Source organism: Microtus oregoni, unplaced genomic scaffold (genome assembly GCF_018167655.1).
Source record: "Microtus oregoni isolate MIOR12 unplaced genomic scaffold, Mior012 000014F_ref0000157, whole genome shotgun sequence".
Classification (NCBI taxonomy): domain Eukaryota; kingdom Metazoa; phylum Chordata; class Mammalia; order Rodentia; family Cricetidae; genus Microtus; species Microtus oregoni.
This window is the reverse complement of record NW_024543073.1, coordinates 37,653,252-37,676,467: the sequence shown is the minus strand read 5'-3', so window position 1 is coordinate 37,676,467 and position 23,216 is coordinate 37,653,252. Positions and strand designations below refer to the sequence as shown.

The following is a 23,216-nucleotide window of genomic DNA, read 5'->3' as shown; positions in this document are numbered from 1 at the left end:
GTTAAGGACAAAGACATTTTGCAGAATTACAACCAGTCACTTGAAAAGTGGTGTCTCTCCCAAGCTGTCACTGGTCTAATTGACACAGGAAGAATATCTGAAGCTGAATCTCTGTGCACAAAGGTACTATGTGGAATTATACATTGAAATTTGTGTTTTGGTCCTACCTAAAAGTGGGGAGACAGGTGGTGGTGATGGCAAGCAACATTTATTGGTTACTTACTTCAAGTCAGCCATTCTGTTTAACATTATTATTTCTGGGCCTTACAGCTGTCTGTGATGTACATGTTTACGATTGTCAACCTTTTTTTAAGTGAGAAAATTAGTATTTGAAGTTCATATTTGCTAACAAGCTCACAGCAGCTAGAAGAATTGCTAGTACTGTACCAGTGCTACAACCCTCATGGTCTCTCTTTTGAAAAGCAATGGTATTATTTCTTTATGTGTATGCATGTGTATCTATGTATAGGGTAGTAGGGTATCATATCTCCTGGTGCTGGAAGTATAGCCAGTTGTGATCTGCATTATATGGGTTCTGGGAATCGAACTCTGGTCCTTTGCAAGATCAATATGCTCTCTAATCCTTGGGCCGTCTTCCCGGATCCCTTCCTGGACTCTGAATAGAACTTCTATTTTTGTTTAGGGTGTCATTCCTTTGGTTTCTGGTTATTCCCTTTAGAATACAGCATTTCAAGGATCTGTTCACTTTTCTACATTCTAAAGCAATAGAATAACTGGAGATTATTGACTGGAACTATTTGTTTATCACCGTGCACTGCAATTGTGGGGCTCTTTGCTTGCAAGTTCTATGGATACATTCTTAGCATCTTTCCTGCCACATGGTTAGAACTCAGTAAATATTTATTCAGTCAATAAATCAGTTTCATGGACCCACTAAAAAGGAGAGAGTTTTAAATAAATGGTCTTTGGGAGAGAAACAGATTTTAAAGAGAGATAAAAATGATCTTTCATGATCCCTTTGGTCCTTGAATTCCTTGAAAAGCAGAATAATACATTTTCTCTTTCATGTATAGAATTCTGTCTGCTCTAAGACCGGGACAGTGTATTGATTATATTGTGAGTGTGGGCTAAGCATAAATTAGCAGTTGTATTATCATTTTTGCTAAAATGAGGAATGCTTCATCAGCCTTTTTTTATTTTATTGTTTCAGTCTCTCTTAGAAGAAAGCCTTCAAATACACTTTAAATATATGTTGGATGTGATATAATAAGACAAACATAGATAAACATTCTCTTAAGAGAGAAGCAGTGCATAAGTGTTCTGACTCCAGAAGAGTTAGACATTTGCTGGCCTACAGAGATGACATTGTTGAAGGCAATTCTAATGATTCTGATTTGATCATGATATATGCACTGCGTTATAGTGCTATACTCCGTAAATAAGTACAAATCTTATATTAATCATAGAGTATGGTATGATCCACTGAAATAGTGATAACCTTTATTTTTTATGTTTTGGGGTCAGTTTTATATTCAGTTTTTAGTATAACCGCTGAGAATAGGCCAACTCAACAGGGCACATTAAAGGTAAACTAATAGAATCAAACACTACAGCAGTATTACTTACATGAAAGATTATCTCAGTGTCAACTTTGGTATTCCCAGGCTGTGTAGCCTTTTGCTTGTTTAACTTTATACCTCTTTTCACTATAGCCAGAAAAGGTTTAAATTAAAGAAAAAACATCTCTTAGCATGGAGCACACTTTAATTGTCTTTTACTTATTTCAGTTTAGAGCCATTTTGTTATGTTTCTGTTTGGGGTTTAATTTTTAGAATTTAAAAGGCAACCCTGATCAGCCAGCTGTTATCTTGCTGTTGAGACAAGTGCAGTGTAAATCACTCCTGGAGTCTCAGAAGCCCCTCCCAGATGCTGTACTGGAAGAACTGCAAAAAACAGTCATGTCCAACTCCACCTCTGTTCCGGCCTGGCAGGTGAGTTCTCTGCTTTCTTATGTGAGTCCTAACTTGAAATGTGCTGTGGTGCTAGTTTAGGAATGAATGCACGCCATCTCTATTAAGTCTTGTCTTTAGGCTCATTATGGTTTGTCAGTTTCCAAATGTGAAGGGAGTTGTGGAAACATAACATTGCTGAAGACGCTTTATAATGAGTGTGATGATATGCTGTTGGTGTGAGGTGGGACTGGGACCCCTTGGTGGAGACAAACACAGACAGCACTTACATGGCCAGGAAGTTTTGGGGCAGGGGACTGAGAGGAGAGAAAAGAGAGAATGAGAGAGAGAAAGACAGAGAGAGATAGAGACAGAGACCTGCCTCCTCAGAGAAATGACAGAAAAAGAACAGATGTGGGCAGAGCTTGTCTCTTAAAGGGACCTTTGCACCTGCATATGGAGTCAGGGTTGTAATGATCTGTCCTGTCCCTTTAAGAGACAAGCCACACCTACTCCCTCCCCCTCTATCGATGCAAGCTGATCTTCAGCTTCTTGCCTGAGTCCTTTCCTTTTCCGTCTGTCCCCCAGAGAGGCAGTTTCTGACTTGCTCTATTCTCTCCCCACTTCCCCCCTTCCTCCATCTATCTATCTATCTATCTATCTATCTATCCATCTATCTATCTACTCTTCTCCCCTTCTCCCTTTCCCCTCTATAACCCACTAAATAAATATCCAACCTCACTCTGCATGGCATGCCTATCTATCTGTCTCTTGCCCACCATGTGGCTCACTGCCCAAGACCAGCTGCCTCCAGAGACCTGTGGCATGTTCTTGTGTGCTGTCCCTGCCTGGGACTGGCTACTCTCGGGATCCCCTGCCTGCTGCCTGCCCCCCGCTCGGGGACCTGCTGCATGGTCTCCTGGCCTTCTGCCCACTGCAGCTACTCGGGATCCTGCAGCATTTTTACTTAATCCATTACAAGGGTACTGTCTTCCATGTGTACAGGGGTGGCCACTCTGCTTCTGTCAGGTCCCCAAGAGACAGGGACAGGTTTGCCTGGATGATAACAATGAGGATGCTATCTTAGTTACTTTTCTTGCTTTTGTGTCAATATACCTGATACAAGCAATGAAAGGAAAGAGGTTCATAGTTCCAGGATGGTTTGAGTGAAAATATCTTCTATAGGTTCAGGCATTTGGTCCCTTGTTGATGGTACTTTTTGGAGATGTTTAAAAAGTGTGGTCTTGCTGGAAGAAGTATGTCTCAGGGGTTGGGCTTTGAGAGTATGTAGCCTTAGTTTATTTCTGAATTGCGCTCTCTGCTTCCTGAAGTGGTCTTCCAGCTTCCTCTTCTGTTGCCATGCCTACCACTATTACAATCGTCCCTCCCTTGCTGGAGTTTTACCACTCTGGAGCTGTATGCAAAATAAACTTTATTCCACAAGTTTCTTTTGGTCATGATGTTTATCACAGCAACGGAAAAATAACTACTAGAGAAATTGTTTCCAGCATATGAGCACTTGTATAAAAGAACCTGACAATGTTTTCAAAGGAATATGGAAGACTGAAACTTTGGACTAGATGTTAAGAACATTCCTAACGCGAGCTCTCTGCCGACACAAAATCCCAATCAAACCAAATCACAACAAGCCAAATTAAAGGATATCCAGGTTTAATGAGATTCCTGCATTCTCAGGTGACCCCGAGGGGAACTGGGAAGAGAAGAGACCACTAAAGGACTTCCCAGGGAGTGGTCAAGGTTTTGCACCATACTTGCCCCTCCTAGGGAGGGGTCAAGGTTTGGCAGACTGCCTCATCCTTCCTTGGGGGAGGGACCAAGGGTTTGGCCGGCACAGGGTCGGGGGTCCCCCAAAGATGGAGGCCAGAGACTGGGACTTACACTAGAGAAGAAATTGAACGCTGTAAGAAGAGCATAAAAGGCTATTCTAATAAGAGCTTGGAAGGCAGCGGTGCTGAGATGGTGCAGACTCTGGAGCCCGCTCCAGAGGTTTCTGATGGGAATGGTCTCAGCCCCTTGACTAGAGAACACTTGTGTTATAATTTTGCAAAGTATCTAGCTGCTTTGCCCATGTCCTGAGAACTTTCCTGAGGCAGATGGAAATGTAGTGGGGTGATTTCTTTAATGGAGAGCAGTTATACTATACAGTGTTGAGTCAGCCGAGTGCTTGTTATTGCTTACTCCTTTGCAGGTCTACAAAGAAAACGGTGAGTGAGTGGGCAGAAGGAAATGTGAAATGAACAGCTTGGAGAGAAAATGAGCTCCAGGAAACTTAGTGTTCTAGCCAAGGCGTATGCTAGATGAGAGGCTCTACTTGTGAAGGAGATAGTGCCATTAAGGAGACGCCTGCTCCACACTGGAACAGAGGAAAGCATGCCAGGCCCAGACCCCTCCCAGCTGGGCTTTCATCTTGCAGAAAGAGCCTAAGGTGTTTTTCTGATCCTAGAAAACAGTGGAAGGAAAGTGTTCTTGCTAATGTGATTTGAAGGGGCCAGTGTCTATTCCAAACTGGCAGCCAAGCTTGGCAAAGCCATCCAAGTTGTACTGGGATTAGAGGCATGAAGGATTCAGGAGTGGAGGGGTTCTCTGTTTTCCTTGTGTAGTTTCAGAGAGCTGCTGAGCACAGGCAGCATGTGGGAGGGCTGTCCTTGCCTGAAAGCCCCTAGAGGGAAAGACACCGTGGAGGCCATTGCTGTGAAGTGTAAACAGGAAGCTCAAGTTGCAGTGGAGATCCTGCAATAGTAAAAGATGCCAGAACTATGCGACATCTGTCCAGGAGAGCTGCACATAGGGAGACAGTGGTGCTGGCAGCAAAGCTAGAGGGGCAGAGCCGTCTACGCCCGTTAAAGTCCCAGATACCAGACATGTTTTCCCTGCTGGGTTTCAGGCTTGCTTTGGTCCAGTATTTTCCCTCTATACCCATCCTTCTTTTCAGAATAGGAATGTACATGCTGTGGATTATATATTGGAAGACTGTAATCTGCTTTGTGATTTTACAGTGCCTTACAATTAAGAGATTGTCTTGAGTCTCAGTTGAGACTGAAAGGCTGTGGGGAACATTTAGAGGTGGAGTAAATGCATTTCTCATTATAATGGTCAGGAGCCTTTAAGGGGCCAGGAAATGGGATGTGGTTGTTTGGTTGAGAGCCTCTGCATCAACCCCTACCTCCACATTCCTGCCCTATTTGAATTCCTATCCTGACTTCCTTGGGTGATGAACAGTGGTGTGGAAGTGTAAACCAAATAAACCCTTTTCTCCCCAGCTTGCTTTTTGGTTATGATGTTCCATCACAGTAGTAGAAACCCTGACTAAGACTCTAGATTGGGTATACCCATATCAATTAACCCAGTCTAGATACTCCCTGGCAGAAATACCCGAGGTTTATTTATATAGTAATTTGAAATTGCAAATTGGCAGTTAAGATTAACCATTACATGCTTTAGTTAAGGTGTCTGTTGCTTGGAAGAGAAACCATGACCATAGCAACTCTTATAAAGAAAGCATTTAATTGGGTGGCTTACAGCTTCAGAGGTTTCCGCCATTGTCATGGAAGAGAGCATGTTGGTGTGCAGGGAGCTGTGGTTGTGGAGCTGGGAGTCCTACATCTTTATTGGCAGGCAACAGGAGGTGAACTCGGACACTGGGCGTGATTTGAGCATATATGAGACCTTAAAGGCTACCCACATTGACACACTTTCTCTAACAGGACCTTATCAATAGCTGCAAAGTTATATCTCCTGATAGAGTTTATGGGGGCAATTATATACAAACTACCACAACATGTATCACAATTTTGAGTGTTATGTGTATGCATGTGTGTTAATTCAGCCTTTAAAAGGAGTGTGTTTTCTCCAGCTACTTTATGAATATCTAAAATTTTAATGACAATTCTGTGATAATCTAAAATTAAAATGGCTATTTTAGAGCTAGAAATTTTCATTAGCAGCTTATCTGCTCTTTTCATTCATATTGATGACCTTTATAAAAAGTACATAGTAGTCACTGTACCTTTAATTTTTCTTAATAAAATACAGAGAAGCACATGTTGTTTGAATTCAGATTGTTCTTCCATTGTCCAGGAAGGTGTTAAAAAGATAAAATTTGAATATAGCTTGCCTAAACATTCATTTCACTATGGCACAGTCTTCATTCTTATCTTTCTTTATATCAAGCTTTTTATAAGCTATAAATAAGAAAATTAATAATGTCATAAAATATTTTGGAGTATGCAGGCTAAGTCTCTAATTCTTGAATAAAGATGTTTCTTCCCCCCTCTTATAGAAGTTTTTATTTGAGATCTAGACACTTAAGTCCTAAGGTAAGTTAGGGAACCTTGTTGAATTAAAATGGGAAATCGAAGGTGAAATGGTGTAACAAAGTCTTAAAAAAGTGTGCACATGTGTGCACATGTATTTTCTCATCTGTTCACATGGAATAGTAGGTCCCAGTCACATGTGTGTATGCCTGTGTGACCACCATCTATATAAGTCCCCATCTCCCTGGTGCCTTTTAAGTTCATTTCCTCTCCCAAATTCCCAGAAAAGAGAAGCTGTAATTCTGACTCCCATATTTCTGTGTAACTTTGCCTGGTTTTGAACTTCATATAAATGGAATCCTCATTTGTATCTGTCTATATTCACTAAATATTATATATGGGAGATTCATTTTGCTTCATGTGGCTAGAATGTTTATTCATCTCATTTGTTGCTATTTTGTATTATTGTGTATAGTGGAACTATTAGTGTCCTAGGTGTCTTACATATGTGTGTACCAGTTTGCACCCAAATGAGCATCTCATATGAAATGGTGTTGCTGATTGTACTTCTCTATCTTAGACATGTAATACTATCTTTTCGTGGTTTAACTTTCATTTACCTGATGACTGATGATGCTGAACAGCTCCTCAAATGCTGTTGACCTTTCAGTTATTTGAAGCACCATTTTGTACATTTTAAATTGGTTTTTAAATGAGATTAATGAGATATATAAAGCATTTATAATGAATCACTGTAATTCATCAAATTTTATGAATGTGACTGCATTGTATATAACAATTACAGCTGTGGCTCCTATTAGCATTCTCTTGATGCTATTTTTATGCCAGCTTTTAATATTGATGGTTGAATTTAGCAGATTTTGAATTTGGTGGGAGTTTTGTTTTGGTTTTCGTTTGTTATTTTCCTTACTGTGAATGAACCTTGATCTGGGGAGATGGATCAGTAGGTGCAGTGCTTCTGTGCGAGCATGAGAACTCAGCTAGGATCCTCAGCACACACATTCATTGCACTCCACGTTCAGTGAAAGGCCCTGGCTCAGCAGAGAAGGTAGAGGGTGATGAAAGGGGACACTTGACATCAATCTCAGGTTCCTATGTGTATACCCACCCCATGACCACATGCATGCATACAGCATCAATTTCGGGTTTCTGTGTGTACACACCCCATTAACACATGCATGTAATACACATACACACAGGAAAGGAAAAATAAGAAATCTTTTAAGTCCCACTTGACCGTGATATATTAATGTAATGTAATGATGATGCCATTTTGCAAATATCATGTTTAGGATTTTTAAGAACTGTTTCTATATATGGGTGTTTTACTTGGTTTATGTGTACCTGGCACTGCTAAGGCCAGAAGAGGGCATTGGAGCCCCAGTCCAGAGGCTGCTGTGTGAGTGCTAGGAATTGAAACCAGGTCCTCTGCAAGAGCAGCAAGTGCTCTTAACTGCTGAGCCATCTCCAGTTCTCAGGTGTAGAACTTTTGACTTTGGAGTCATAAGAGAAATTAGCCTGTAATTATTCCTGTGAGGTCTTTGCTAAATATTTTATCTATGTTCTTATTTCTTTGTTCTTTATTTTCTAAAAACTAATTTCTTCTTTTTGCTATTTCTTTGCTGCTTGTTTCATTTTAGTTTCTATTTTCTGCCATAGCTTCTTGAGGCAGATTTTATTATTGTAATATGTATTTTTCTTTCATTTTTTTCAGGTGTGTTTGTATGTGTAGTAGTTTTATATGTGTGTGTAGATGCACATGTGTGTGTGCATGAATGTAGAGCCTGAGATTAGTATTGGGTGTCTTTCTCAGAGACTCAGTGTCTCTCATTGAATCCAGAGCTCACCATCTTGGCTCCTCTGGCACGCCTGAGTATTTTTGTCTCATTTCTTGGACCTTGGGATTACAAGTAGCTACGGTTCCCACCTGACTCCTTCTGTGGACTCTCAGGATCTGAACTCTGGTCTTTACTTGCATCAGGAGTGCTTTGCCTGCTGCTCCGGCAGCACCATCTAATTTGCATTCTAGTGTAGCGTTTCTATTGTCGTTTGTTTCGAAATGCTCTTTAATTGTCATCGGGATTTCTTTATCTTGCTTTTTATATGAAGTATCTTGAAAAATTTATAATATGAGATGATTCTAGGTACTTTTCTATTAATGATTTCAAGCATTATTCTATTTATTTAGAACATAATTTTATAGTGTCAAGTCACTGACTATGCTTTTGAAATGTACTTTCTGTGATAATTTTTGGGACAAGGACTCAATAGTTAGTAGTCTGGGAGTCCTGGAACTTGTGATCCACCTGCCTTGACTCTCAGAGTGTTTGGATTATATCACAAGCCAATATGTCTGGTTTCAGATTTGTTTTTTAATCCAGAATAAAGTCAAATATGGTAAAATTTTCATGTAGAGTTGTAAAATGTGTTCTGCAGTTGTTGACAGTATTTTTTTAAGAAGGTAATGTAAACAACACTTGTAATTGTTTGTAACTTTTGTCTCCTTACTGAATTTTTATGTCTTCTGTTTCTTAATATGCTTGTTGAAATAGGGCATGTTAAAATCACATGTCACTCTGAACTTGTCTACTATTGGTCTCTGTCAGCCTTTCCCCGTGAATTCTGTGTTGTTTTGGATTTGCACATGTAGACTTGCTTATGTGGAAGGAATGCTGTTACAGTATCAACTTCATATTTTGCCTTTTCTGGCTTAAAGGCTACATTGTTGAATAGCTGCACAAACTTGCTTTTGATTATATAGTTTATTCAATTTTTGCATTGTAATTTAATATTCTTGATTTGGCATCGTGGGAGACGCTTTAGACTTCAGCATGATATGGCCAGGAAACTGTTGCTGGCAGAATAAACAATGTGATTACCCTCTTTCTTTTGGGGGACACAGAACATACCAATAATTGAATTAAAAATTAAATTCATTAGAGTTGAGTGAATTTGTTGGAAGTGAGGAACCAGACTCTGTACAGAACTCAAATGTTTGCATCTTTCTTGCTTTCTGTCCCTTAGTGGCTGGCACAGGTGTATCAGTCCCAAGGAATGATGGGTGCTGCAGAGATGTGCTACAGAAAGAGTCTACAAGTGGCATCCCAACAGGGCAGCTGGAGTGGGAAGCTCTCGAGTCTGTTGAAGCTGGCACTGCTTGCATTGGATGTGTGCATGGTGAGTGTGTTACTGTTGTGATCATGAAAACTTGATTTCTTCAAAACTCTTTTCCTTCGTGAATACGGAACCTTTCACATAGCGATACTCTGTGCCATTTTTCCAGTGCGTCATTATCTTTTGTGGTGGTCTCTTGTGGACTTTGTACCTTGACCTCCAGAGGAATGTAGAGCAATAGCCTCCCACAGACTACAAGAGAATTTCTTAATTGTTTAGAGACAATCTAAGAATGTAATTTTACAAATTGAGTTATAACAGGTGTATTCTTGGTAACTTAATAATTCAAAGTCTGTTACTTATTGTGACAAAGATGCCAACATTTAACTTTTTCTTTTCTTAATTCAATTTGATATTCCTCAAGGTATTTCTAGAGACTTCTATCACTTGATATCCTATTTTCTTTTTTTCATTACTTAATTGAAATTTTAAATATTAATCCTAGTTTCTCCTCCCTCCCCATCCCCCACCCATTACGCAGGCCCAAGGCCCTCCCTATTATATTTAGACTGAGCAAAGTGTGCCTCCAAAGAGAATGGGCTCCAAAGGACAGTTCAAACATCAGGGGTAAATCATGGCTGCACTGCCGTTGGCCCCCCCAAGCATACAACTGTCACCCACATTCAGAGAGCCTAGTTTGGTCCTATGCTGGTTCCCCCACTGTCAGTCTAGAGTCATTGAGCTCCCATTAGCTCAGGTCATCTGTTTCAGTGGGTATCCCCATCAAGGTCTTGACCCCTTTTCTCATATGATCATTTCTCCCTCTCTTCAACTGGACTTTGGGAGCTCAGCCCAGTGCTCTGTTGTAGATCTCTGCACCTGCTTCCATCAGTTGCTAGATGAAGATTCTGTGATGACAATTAAGGTAGTCATCAAACTGATTGCAAGGGAAGGCCACTTCAGACACCCTCTCCACTATTGCTTAGGGTCTTAGGTGGGGTCATCCTTGTGGATTCCTAGGAATTTCCTTAGTGCCAGGTTTCTTGGTAGCCCCATAATGACTCCATCAACTAAGATATCTCTTTCCTGGTTCTCCCTCTTTGTCCTTCCCCCATCTAGATCATCCTGTTCCCTCATGTTCTTCTCCTTCTTCCTCTTTCTCCTCCCCCCTTTCCACCCTCCCTTTTCATTCCATCCCCATATTACCAATATTCTGAGGAGATCTTGTCTATTTCCCCTTCCCAGGGAGATCCATGTATGATTATGTTAAGGTTCTCTGTGTTACCTAGCTTCTCTGGGTTCATGAACTATAAGCTAGTTATCCTTTGCTTTACATTTAATATCCACTTATGAGTCAGTACATACAGCCTTCTTTTTTCCGGGTCGGGTTACCTTACTGAGGATTGTTTTTTCTAGTTCCATCCATGTGCATGCAAATTTCAAGATGCCATTGATTTTTAACTCTGAGTAGTATTCTAATGTGTAGATGCGCCACACTTTCTTTATCCATTCTTCCATTGAGGGGCATCTAGATTGTTTCCAGATTCTGGCTATTAAAAATAATGCTGCTATGAACATAGTTGAACAAATGTCTTTGTAATATGATTGAACACCTTTTGAGTATATGCCAAAGAGTGGTATTGCTGAGTCTTGACGAAGACTTATTCCCAATTTTCTGAGAAAGAGCCATACTTATTTCCAAAGTGGCTGTATAAGTTTGCACTCCCACCAGCATAAGCTACCATTGGTGGTTTTGGTCTTAGCCATTCTGACTGGTGTGAGTGTTTGGGTGGAAGCATGACTCCAGCTCCTGGCATCTACATACCCAAAGACTCTGGAATGTTCGGATGGAGGCTCCACTCCATACTCCCTCCCCAAGAGTGGCCTCAGTCCAGACTCCACCCCCAAGAAAGCCTTCCAAACGATGACCCCTCCCCAGAGATGCCCAAGACCACTCCCACAGGGTATTTAAACTGCCCTTCAGAGAACAAACACTTGGTTTTCTGGTCTTCCTCTCCTGTCTCCTCTCTGGAGGGCTGGAAAGCCATCCATGTGCGATTGTATCCATTAAACCTGGGCTTTTCTAGTTTTGTTTGATTTGATCTGATTCATATTATTGCTTTGGTTGAGAAACTTTTCAGTAAGACGGTATCTCAGAGTCATTTGATTTGCATTTCCCTGATTGTTAAGGATGTTGAGCAATTCCTTAAGTGTCTTTCGGTCATTTGAGATTCTTCTCTTGAGAATTCTGTTTCGATTTGTACCCCAGTTTTTAATTGGATCATTTGGTATTTTAGTATCTAGTTTCTTGAATTCTTTATATATTTTGGAGCCCAGTCCTCTGACTGATGTAGGGTTGGTGAATATTTTCTCCCATTCAGTAGGCTGCTGTTTTGTCTTACTGACTGTGTCCTTTGCTTTGCAGAAGCTTTTCAGTTTCAGGAGGTTTCATTATTAATTGTTTCTCTAAGTGCCCTTGCTACTGGTGTTATATTTAGAAAGTGGTCTCCTGTGCCCATGCATTCAAGGCTACTTCCCATTTTCTCTTCTATCAGGTTCAGTGTGGGTGGAATTATTTTGAGGTCTTTGATCCATTTGGACTTGAGTTTTGCGCGTGGGGATCTATTTATATTCTTTTATATGTTGACATCTAGTTATGCCAGCACCATTTGTTGAAGATGCTTTCTTGTTTTCATTGTATAATTTTAGCTTCTTTGTCAAAAAATCAGGTGTTCATAGGTGTATGGATTAATATCTGGATCTTTGATTCAATTCCATTGGTTTTTATGCCAATACCAGGCTGTTTTCATTACTGTAGCTCTATAATAGAGCTTGATGTCAGGGATGGTGATGCCTCCACAAATTCCTTTATTGTATAGGATTGTTTTGTCTATCCTGGGTTTTTTTGTTTTTCTATATGAAGTTGAGTATTGTTCTTTTGAGGCCTGTGAAGAATTGTGTTGGGGTTTTGATGGGGATTGCATTGAATCTGTAGATTGTTATACTTACTATATGTATTTGTTTTTATATGGTTATATGAAAATGTGAAATAAACTATTTTGACTTTTAAAATGCATATTATGGATACTAGTAATTAGGAAATCTTAGGACAATGTAAAGATTTTGTGTTTTGTTTTCCTTTTTAGTACTTTTATTTTTGGAAGTTATGATTGTATAATTCCTCCCTTCTCTTCCTTTTAATCTTTTGTGTGCCCCACCTTCCACCCCTGTAGTGTTGCTTCATCTAAAATCCACATCTAAGGATCGGGATTATTTTAGAAGGTCAGGCAGAAAAATTCTAAGAGCCAGGGGAGCAGGGATTTTGCTGAGACTGTTTTTGAGGTGGAGTCTTATGAGAATTACTTTCTACCTTTAAGCTCCCTGCATAAAATCCACCTGCTAGATAACAGGCATGCTTGTCTCATTTATGCAGTGCTGGGCATGAACCCCAGAGCTTCATGTCTCATAGTCAAACACACTACCATGGAGTTACAGCCCCAGCCCCAGGGAAAACAGTAATTTTTCTTCTTATCTAGTTTTGTTACTGCTTAATTTCCCTTACTGTTTCTTAGCAAGTTTATGCTACTATTGAATCAGTATTTTTCTAAAACCTGTTCATAACTGAAGGAATATACATGCATTTTCCTCCCATGCAATGGCACTACTTTGTTTTCAGTATTAATAACTTTGGTTTAATTCTTCCCTCATCTACTTTGTGTGTTTATATTATGACTTTATTAAATTTCATATTTTCTTCTCAGATGATTTTTAAAAAGCAACATATTACATTTACCTCTGTCTTAGTCATTGTTCTGCTGCTGCAAAGAGACACTATGACCATGGCAACTCTTATAAAGGAAAGTGTTTAATTGGAGCTGGCTTACAGTTTCAAAGGTTTCATCCATTGTCATCATGGTGGGAAGCATGGCAGTGTGCAGGCAGATGTGGTCCTGGAGAGGTAGCTGAGAGTTCTACATCTTGATCTGCAGGGAGCAGGCAGAGCAAGAGACACTGAAGCTACTTGGGCATTTAAAATCTCAAAGCCTACCTCAGTGACACACTTCCTCCAACAGGGTTATACCTCCTAATGGTACCACCCCCCAGTGACCAAGCATTCAAAGCTAGGAGCCTATAGCGGGCATTTCTGTTCAAACCACCACACCGTTGTTAAAAGTTTGGTCATGTTGAATTCGATAGACTAAAGAAAAGATTACTTGCGAATAGAGTTGTCATCCATAATGTATATTTTTCTTTTAACAATGCTTTCGTGTTATTAAATAATGTTTTCTTTTTGAGCTCTTCCCTTATCTTAGTGTACACTGTTTTGTCACTTCTTAAGGGCAGGGACAGATCCCAGATCATTTTTGATCCCAGATCATTTTTAGTAATTACAATTTTGTTCCTTAGTATTTGTATGATGATAGACAAGACAGGAATCCTTAGTGAGAGTTAATGTTTATTCTGCACTTTCTAGGCTAATGTTTCTGGTGATCACTGGTCGTCCTTGCTTCAAGAAGCCACAAGTGAGGCCTTGAAAGTTTGCTTCTCTCCGCTGGCTGTCTTCTTGCAAGCTTTGTTACAGTTCAACCGTAAGATGGGAGCAAGGTATAAGAAATCTATTTTTTATTAGCTTGGAACCCCTACTTCACTGTAAACCTCCTAGGAAATGATCAAGGGAGGATTTATAATGAGATAAACTAGTAAAGTAAGCTTTGGAATATTCATGTCTCATTACTCCAGGAAGATTTCATTTTGTATTGCAGTGAGGAAGAAAACATTTCATGTTTGTTTAACAAAAAATGATGCATAGATATAAATATGAGAAGTTTGGCATGGCAGCATGTCATGTGAAGATGCCCTTGGGGTTTTTTATTCTCTTCTATTTTAGGGTGAGCCAGCAGTGTAGTATCGGTTCTAGAGGCAGACAAAAATCAGAGTGACCCTGGCTGAAGGTTATATTAATAGAAGTTTTGCTAATTTAACAAACTGGAAAAATTAGCAAATGTTGAAAACCAAGGCTATTTATGAACAATGTTTTTGTGTCTGGAAAAGTCAAAGGCTATTCAAATTAAAAACAAAAGTTTTGATAATATTATTAGAGGTTGGGGTCACAAACATGAAGAACATTACTTACAAGTCATATGTGCGGGTGGAAAGTATTTAAAAATTTTAAAAGTAACATGGTTCTAATAAGTCAATTCTAAATGAAATAATGATTTAGGGATAAACTACTGACACTGGATACAGATTAGGTATTATAGAAATAGAGCTCAATATATATATATATATATAAATATGCCCCCCTCAAAAAGCCAACCCTCACAAAATAAGACGGAAGGATGGATTAAGATCCTGCCGCTATTCAGGAATTCTGGCATTATTTGTAATTTTCCCCTGGCAGGGAGCTGGGCTCTTTGTGTATTTGCATGCGTACAGTTTCACCTAATGAGCTGGTGCACTGCTGTTCTCATTTGTCTAGACTTCTTATCATTGTTGTCATTTTCACTATTCGCCCCTGAGTATACAGTCTCGGAGGAAGCTGTGATTGTGATGTAACCAAGTGTGGGACTTCCTTAGTCCCACTCAAACTAATTGCTATTTATATGATCCTTCTATTTAGCACTTCTAAAATGAGTTGTTTTATGTTATTTCTACCACTAAGGAGTTTTGAGGGTCATAAATGTTAGTAAGTTAGGAGAGAAAGAAGTCAGAACATAACTGTAAATCATTTTAATTATGAGTTGAATTCACATATTGTACATCTCCTTGAAGATGCTAAAAACTTGATTTTACACTTGTGGCCTGTTATCAGATAATAAATATTTGTTGTTCCAACGTAGCATGGCTGTGTTACTAGTTGTTTAGTTGTTTGGTTGGTTAGTTAGTTGGTTACTTCTGTAAGAATTATTTTTCTCCCATGAATTTTCTGGAATTTTGAGATAGGGTCTTACTGCATAGCCCAAGCTACCTTGGATCTTGTGAGCATTCCGCCTTCACCATCATGCCTGGCTGATTTTTCTGTAACTGTCAAAAACGATTACAGGGTAAACACCCAGAAATGCTCATGTAATTTAGAATCTTCTCTCCATTGTATGTCAAGTTAGCTTCAGTTTGCATGTCTGCAGTAAGAATAACAGCAATAAGTTTATGAATATTAAGTATGACTAAGTCTATTAGTGCTTTGTGCATAGTAAACATTTAATAAATAATAACTATTACTTTTCTTATCAGAATAAAATAATAAAGTAATCAGATAAGATTTTCAAATGAATGAGAAAGGTAATGTATGTATGAGATTAGTATATAAAATCCATCATAATAACTTAAAGACTTTGAAATAATTGTAAATGTCTTTCTTCTAGAGAGACGCGGCGACTCTTGGAGAGAGTAGTGTACCAGTCTGGCTATCCCAACTCAATTGTATCAACGGCACGTTGGTACCTCTTAAGACACCTCTATGCGAAAAATGACCAGGAGCTCATTGATGTAAGCTGTTAACTTCATTAAAATACTAGAGTTATCTTTTCAAACTTACCCTATTATTAGTGAAATTTTAACAGATGAATATAAATTTCTTTGGCCAAAATACTACGATTAATGTTGCATTGCGGAGAGTAGAGAAATAGTTATTTACTTGGTTTGAAGGTTTAATGTGTGGTTAGTGTTTTACATACATTTGTTATAGAATTCTTACCTTGACATTATAATAGTGAAAAACTAAGATTCTTTGGCATGAAAAGCCATGGTATTAATGCTTTACTTAAAAATAGTTAAGTGTAGATTCAACAGGAAGCCATACTAAGTTTTCTTTGAGTAACCATTTAGAATCCAAAGTCCAAATTACTGTCTACCAGCTTCCGTGGTGTAATGGTTAATGCTCTGGACTCTGAATCCAGTGATTCGAGTTTGTATCTCAGTGGAACCTGTTCCTTAGGGAAGAGACCTGGTCAGTCATCCTCATCAACTCAGACCATGAAACCCAGTATAAACAGGCTGCCCATGCCTGCTTCAGCATTGCCACTGAGAGTGGAGAACATTGGTTTAAAACTCCTCTATCAAGACCAGTTGTGAGCTATTTTCTAAAGAATTTCATATCAAGTAATCACTCCTGTTGTGAAGGCCTGGCTTAGATCCTGCAGCCCACTGCGGGAGGACATCCACATACCTATGCACATTCCCCCATCCTGTATGTATAACAGTAAATAGAATTTATACATCTACATACGTGTCCACATTCCCCCATCCTGTATATATAATAGTAAATAGAATTTATACATCTACATATGTATCCATATTCCCCCACCCCATATGTATAACAGTAAATAGAATTTATACATCTACATACGTATCCATATTCCCCCACCCCATATGTATAATAGTAAATAGAATTTATACATCTACATACGTATCCATATTCCCCCACCCCATATGTATAACAGTAAATAGAATTTATATATCCACATACGTGTCCATATTCACCCACCCGATATGTATAATAGTAAATAGAATTTATACATCTATATACAAATTCACCCACTCTGTATTTATACTTCCATCAATGGATTTTAAAAGTGTCTTTATTTATGACTTTCTTTGGTCTGTTACTGTAAAAATAGCATGAAATTGTTAGCCATGTTGGGACATGGAATTTAAGGTAACCTAAATCTGAGTAACTGGGCATCGTCACTCATATTTGGCTCTAGAATAAACCTTCTCATAGCCATTTAAATATTATGACTGCATATTAACCATGGATGACAAGTTTAGATTAAAAGTTATTCTCACATACATATCTATTAATCAGTGTAGTTTTATGAGCTTTCTTAAGTGGAAGAGAAGGGTAAAATGTTAAGGAAAGTGTCAAAAAGGTAGTATTTTTCTGTGACCTGTGATCACGATAAATATAAAAGTCATTTACCAGATATACAGAGGTTTATCATTGAGAGGGGCTAATTCAAAATCCTTACGTAGCAAAATTTGCAGGTTTATCAAGTGTCCTTTGCATTTCTGAACCTCTCGTGAATAGGGTCCCGACTGCTCTTTCTTTCAGGTAGTCTTTCTTCTGGTGTATGGGGAACAGGTAGTGAGGTAGTGTCTCCAGCTAGATTAAGCGCCTTTCATAGTGCATCTCGCTGTGCAGGTGGAAGCTGTCTGTACCCATCCACATCACTGCCCTGAGAGGCTGAGAGGACACAGGGCATGGAATCAGTGTGTCAGTCTCCGGGCCACGGCTGTACCAGTAGCAGTGCAGTCAGTGAGGCTCCGACCAGGAGTCCTGTGTCATCAGGAGAACCTTCAATTGCCATACACTCTCTCGTTAGTTTGCGAGAAGAGCAGTCCACTGCTTCCCAGTACTTGACACCAGGCAAGCAGAAACAACTGAACATTTGGTGGAATTGCCCCTTCCAGCCTAGAGCTTAGATAGTGTGCATGGCTCTAAACAGGGTGATGCCATCAGGACAGTCCGGTATAGAGCAGGCTCAGGTGGGGTCAGGGTTTACAGGAGACAGGAGTGTAAGCCTTAACTTTGTGCACAGTCGGTAATTATAACAGTCAAGGTCGCCATTTTTTCTAATAAACAATGCTTACTCGTTAGCTTTAGTAACTGCACCGCTATGGTTGGTGTCACCCTCTCTGTCTGTGACCTCGCAGGTGTTGGTGAAGAATGCTGAAACCCACAGTGATAAAAGGACACTGGAACTGAATGAGAAGCTGTCATCACAGTAATCGTGGTGTGGAATACAGTCAGAACTGAAGACAATAGGAGGAGGCAGCGAGAACAGCATTTTCTCAAACTGTACTGTATCTGCTGGGTGTGGTGCGCACGCCTTTACTCCCAGCACTCAGGAGGCGGAGGTGGGTGGGTGGTGAGTTACAGACCACCCAGCAGTAAGATTCCATCTTGACAAAATAAAAACAAGTAAATTAAAACCTATAGTTTTAATCATCCTTTGCTTTTCCTTTTTTTCCATTTATTTAGAGAAATTGAAGTTCTTAAGTTAGGGGTGTAACTTTCCAGTACTCCTTGATCTGCTTTTAACCTGAAAGACATGACATCTCTGACTTGGTCCTCATTCCTTAGTTGTTTTTTGTATGTTTGTTTGCTTATTTTTTCTTTCCTAGACAGAGTTTCTCTGTGTAGCCTTGGCTGCCCTGGAACTTGCTCTGAAGACCAGGCTGCCCTGCCACCTGCCTCCGCCTCCAGGTGCTGAGATTAAAGGCATATGCCGCTGCCACCCAGCACAGACCATTGTTTTACATTTGCATGGGTAGAATAGGGTTGCTTCTCACAATAAAGCTTTTGTAGCCATTTTACAAATAATATGAAAAAGTAAATTTGTAATCTTTTTTATACTCCAGAGTTCTTGAGAGCAAGTCCTGAAGTGTGCGTGCTCTAGTAGTCAGTCAGCTGGCTCCCCTCAGACCCAGAGAGGAGCGGCTCCCCTCAGCCCGAGAGAGGAGCGTCACGCGAGTGCCTGTACAATGTGCACCGCTAATGGATGTCTGTAAAGTGTAGAACGCACAGTTAGCTGCTTGCATTTAAGAACAAATATTAATGAAAAATTTGTTGAAAATGATGATACTATTTAATTATTTGTGCAGTCTCTTCATTCATGATGAAAAGACATGAATTACCTGAAATAAAACAAAAATCATTTTTTATATTATCAATATGAGACATAGTTTTTAAGTTTTGTGTTTAAAAGCATGGGATAAATTGGACTAGCTGAACATAGCGGACAATGAGGACTACTGAGAACTCAAGAACAATGGCAATGGGTTTTTGATCCTACTGCACGTACTGGCTTTGTGGGAGCCTAGGCAGTTTGGATGCTCACCTTACTAGACCTGGATGGAGGTGGGCGGTCCTTGGACTTCCCACAGGTCAGGGAACCCTGATTGCTCTTCGAGCAGATGAGGGAGGGGGACTTGATCGGGGGAGGGGGAGGGAAATGGGAAGCGGTTGTGGGGAGGAGGCAGAAATCCTTAATAAATAAATAAATTAAAAAAAATTTAAAAGCAGAATTACCCATTTTTTTCAAAGTAATTTATATATTTAAATAACCTATGTGTCACTTACTTTGGATTGTGGTTTTCAGTATTTCAGTGGGCATGGTGGTGCATTCCTTTAATTCTGCACTTGGGAGGCAGAGGCAGGCAGATCTCTGAATTTGAGATTAGTCTGGTCTACATAGGAGTTCCAAACCAGCCCAAATTGCAGAATGAGATCTTGTCTCAACAATTTTTCAGATGACTGTACAGAGGTATGTGTCAGAATAATTTAGTATGTGTTTTTTCTAAGTCACCAGGCTCATTGTATTATTTTGTGAAATCATATGAATTGGTTATACCTTTTAATTAAGTTGTACTTCGAGGTTCTTCTCTTAGACAGAATTGTAACCTGGTATTTCCCCACTGCGGTGGAACACTAGAGTCACTGACAGCTACTGAAGCAGAGCCCTTCAGATGGGAGGATCAGAGCTCAGGTCCAGATGGAGCCGTAGCAGTCTAGCACTGGTACAGCGAACACACACAGTCCTCCTAAGCGGATCAGTGCCTACAGCCTGGAGATGCACTGCAGGAGTGGACTCGTGCCATCTGCCTGTGGTAGACGTAGTCCCTGCCATCCGCCTGCTCTGTGGGTATCATGAGCTTCCCAAGGTGACCTCCTTCCCCATTTAGATTATGGGACCAGTTTCTGGTGTAGGAAATACTTTCCCTCAGCACAGGAGGCAGAGGCAGGCGGATCTCTCTGAGTTCCAGGCAACCTGGTCTACAAGAGCTAGTTCCAGGACAGGCTGCAAAGCTACAGTGAAACCCTCTCTCGAAAAACTGGAAGAAGATGGCCTTACTTAGGATTTGTGCCCTGAAGGTCATTTACGGTGTGTTTAGCCTTTGCTCCAACCCACATTCAAATGATAACCTTCGGATTCTTTTGCCAGTTCTTGCTTTGAATTCTTTTGCCAATTCTGACCTGAAACTTGAGTTTCCTGGAAATCGGGGTGGTAAGAATGTCTTTACTGCAGGTCTCTTTTTTTATTTAGAATGTACACATGCGGGGTATCCTGTGCCAAACTTAGAATCCTCTTTCTTTAACTTCTCCTTCGTTCAACAGCCTTCTCAAAGTCAATTTGAAACAAGTCAACATTATAAAACTGTGGAAAATTTAGTTAAATTAAAATTAATTTCTCCAAGAACTGATACTCGGTATCTCATTGTACATTTGGTTTTAGAATCACAATGTGTTTTCTCTTTGGTTTTTCCCTTAACTATTAATGGACTAGATATTGACAGTGCTGCTCAGCTCCCAGTGGTCATCTTTTGGAGGAAACATACTTTAACTTCTAAGTATGTTCTGGACCACTATTATTTGCTTGGAATCACTTGTCATGGTTTTTACAGTGTCTCCTCTATTTTTGGTCAGAAAAAAAGTAAAGTGTTATTTTCTTTTTGTATATTAGCAACTATATGAGCAATTGACAAGTTTTCTTAAATTTGGGATTCAGCACAAAGTAGGACTGGATAGGAAAACTTGGGAGCATTAAAAATGTGTTAGTTGTTTGTTTGTTTACCTGCTGGTAATATACAGACTGAGATGACCTGTCTGTGGCTAGCCGTAGCACAGCTCGGTTTCTCCTTTGACATGACTGTAATAACATAAACATGAGGCAGGTTTTAAGATATGAGTCAATGTAGATTACAGATATGATTTTTGCACAATGAAAAATTAGGAAGTTTTGTTTTTGTCAACTTTATTCTTGCTTTTTTGCAGCCCTTCCTTCCTCCTCCTTGAGTTCCTCCCATGGCATTGATTCTAAAAGGTAACACCAGGTTTCATAATGAACCTCACTTTATAGGCAAGGATGTTCTGGTTTTGCTTACATACTTAAAAATATGTATTTATGTATCATAGACTTTATATGAGAGAAGTAAGTCAGAACATTCCATCTTGTACAATATATTCTTACATTTTACATTTTTAGTTGAGAAAACTGGCACAAGAGACCTGCCGTGCCCCAGAGACCACTCTTGCTCTCTTGCTGGCATGGCTATAGTTTCTGTGTGGTAATTTTTTAACTTCCTATTGCTGATTAGGGAATTTTTCATAGCAATATTTCAAATTCTAGTTTATCCAAATACCCTCTACAGCTATATACTTCATAAATGCTACTTTTTACTTTAAAATATTTGAAGTAGAAAATTTTGTTAAGAAATAGCCATTGTTCCTCTGTTCATAACCACCAGGAAGCAGAGTCTGTATAGATATCCATGAGCCGGTAAAAGGACAGGATGTGTAGTGTAGATACAGGCATTTTATTTGACTGTAAAGAAAAAGAAAATTTTCAGGATAACAAATAGGTCAGGAAATTAGTATATTAATTGAAGTAGCCCAGACATGGAAAGACAAAACCTGTTCTCTCCCCTGTGTGGATCCTAATGTTAAGTCGTATGCATATATACGTATATTGTCCTAAGTGAAGGGATAGGTCATAAAGGTAGGAAGGTGGCCGGCCATGATGGGAGGAAGTTTTAAGGAGGCAGGGAAGACTAACAGGATATATGTGACATGAAACCAAAAAGGGGACTACCAGTATGGGAGGGTACAGGTAGCAGGAAGCAGGGCCTGGGAAGAGGAGGGTCAACCGAAGCAGAGTATATGAAACATGCCATAAAGTAACAGACGCCGCTGGGTGAGCGTCATTTTCTTGAGGAAACACTGATGTGCATATGGTCACCACTAACTGGACTTGGGTGAGTTATAAAAGGAATAAAGACATGAAGTTGGATAAGGGGATGTACTGAGGAAGTTGGAGCGGACATGTGAGTGGTTATGATCAAAATACCTTGGGTTTGTGGATGAAATTCTCAAAGAATAAATAAACATTTTTTAATACCCGTAATAAAATTGGTTACTTTGTATGGCCAACTAAGAAACAAGCAATGAAACTAAGAAACAGGCAATGAACAGGGTTGCTTAGGGGTTAAAAGCATCTGATGCTTTTCCAGAAGACTTTAAGTTGTTCAGTTCTCAGATCTTCTGTTGTGCAGCTTACAGCTGTTGTGACTTCAGCTCCCAAATCCTCTTCTGGCCTCCACAGGCGCCCATACAGAGTTGAGATCCAAGAGTTTTCCGTCTTTTGTGTTACCATGTTCATCAATGTTATCATTGCTTAAGACAGGCCTCTCGGATGTTCAGCCCTGACATCCTACAAGTAACAATATATGAACCAAACAGATTGTATTTATTTATATGAGAACACACACACACACACACACACACACACACACACTTATGTAATAACAAAGCAAGACACCAACAATGGTTTTTGAGACAGAGCAAGGAGTTGCGTGGGAAGAATTGGAGAAAGCTAAAGGGGGAAACAATGTAATTATAGTTTCAAAAATAGTTGTTATGAAAATAAAATACCTTTTTCATAAAATCTCATCAATAAGTATTTCTATCTAATTCTCTTGTTAAATTCATTAAATTATACTCACATACCAAAGATACGTGTTCCAGACTGGTGGGATGACTTAGCAGGTCAAGGTCATCCTGAGTTCCATTTGTAAAACTTGTGTTGACTGGAAAAACCAACTCCTCAGAGTTGTCCTCTGGCCTCCACAGGCACACTGCAGCATGTATACCTACATCCATGAGGAAGGATGCTTAAAAGAAATCCCACACTAGCTCAGAGTTGGGTATAATAAAGGGTTATTTATTTAGGGGTAGACTCACAGATTACAATCCTCTGCTGGAACAGAGAACAACAACCAAATCCAGCAACAGGAAAAGAGGCTGGACGTGTGCTTTACAGCATCAAAAATAGTATGAGGCCACGCCCAAGTGAGCGGGTAACTTAAAGGCTACGGGCATAGGAATTCCTACAGCACATAC

The 23,216-nt window shown here is 39.7% G+C and overlaps 1 protein-coding gene across 2 annotated transcripts in view; it reads left to right on the top strand.

Annotated features, from left to right (window-relative positions):
* The window catches only part of Ttc37 (tetratricopeptide repeat domain 37), a 98,507-nt gene extending 79,893 nt beyond the window's left edge, over positions 1-18,614 (top strand). For both annotated transcript variants that reach the window (XM_041663389.1, XM_041663388.1), the window contains 6 exons: positions 2-123; positions 1,794-1,952; positions 9,230-9,382; positions 13,794-13,924; positions 15,682-15,805; positions 17,972-18,614. In XM_041663389.1, coding sequence (XP_041519323.1) covers positions 2-123; positions 1,794-1,952; positions 9,230-9,382; positions 13,794-13,924; positions 15,682-15,805; positions 17,972-18,046 — 764 coding nt within the window. In that variant the 3' untranslated portion in view covers positions 18,047-18,614. The remainder of the gene's footprint in view (position 1; positions 124-1,793; positions 1,953-9,229; positions 9,383-13,793; positions 13,925-15,681; positions 15,806-17,971) is intronic.
* The last annotated feature ends 4,602 nt before the right edge of the window (positions 18,615-23,216 follow it).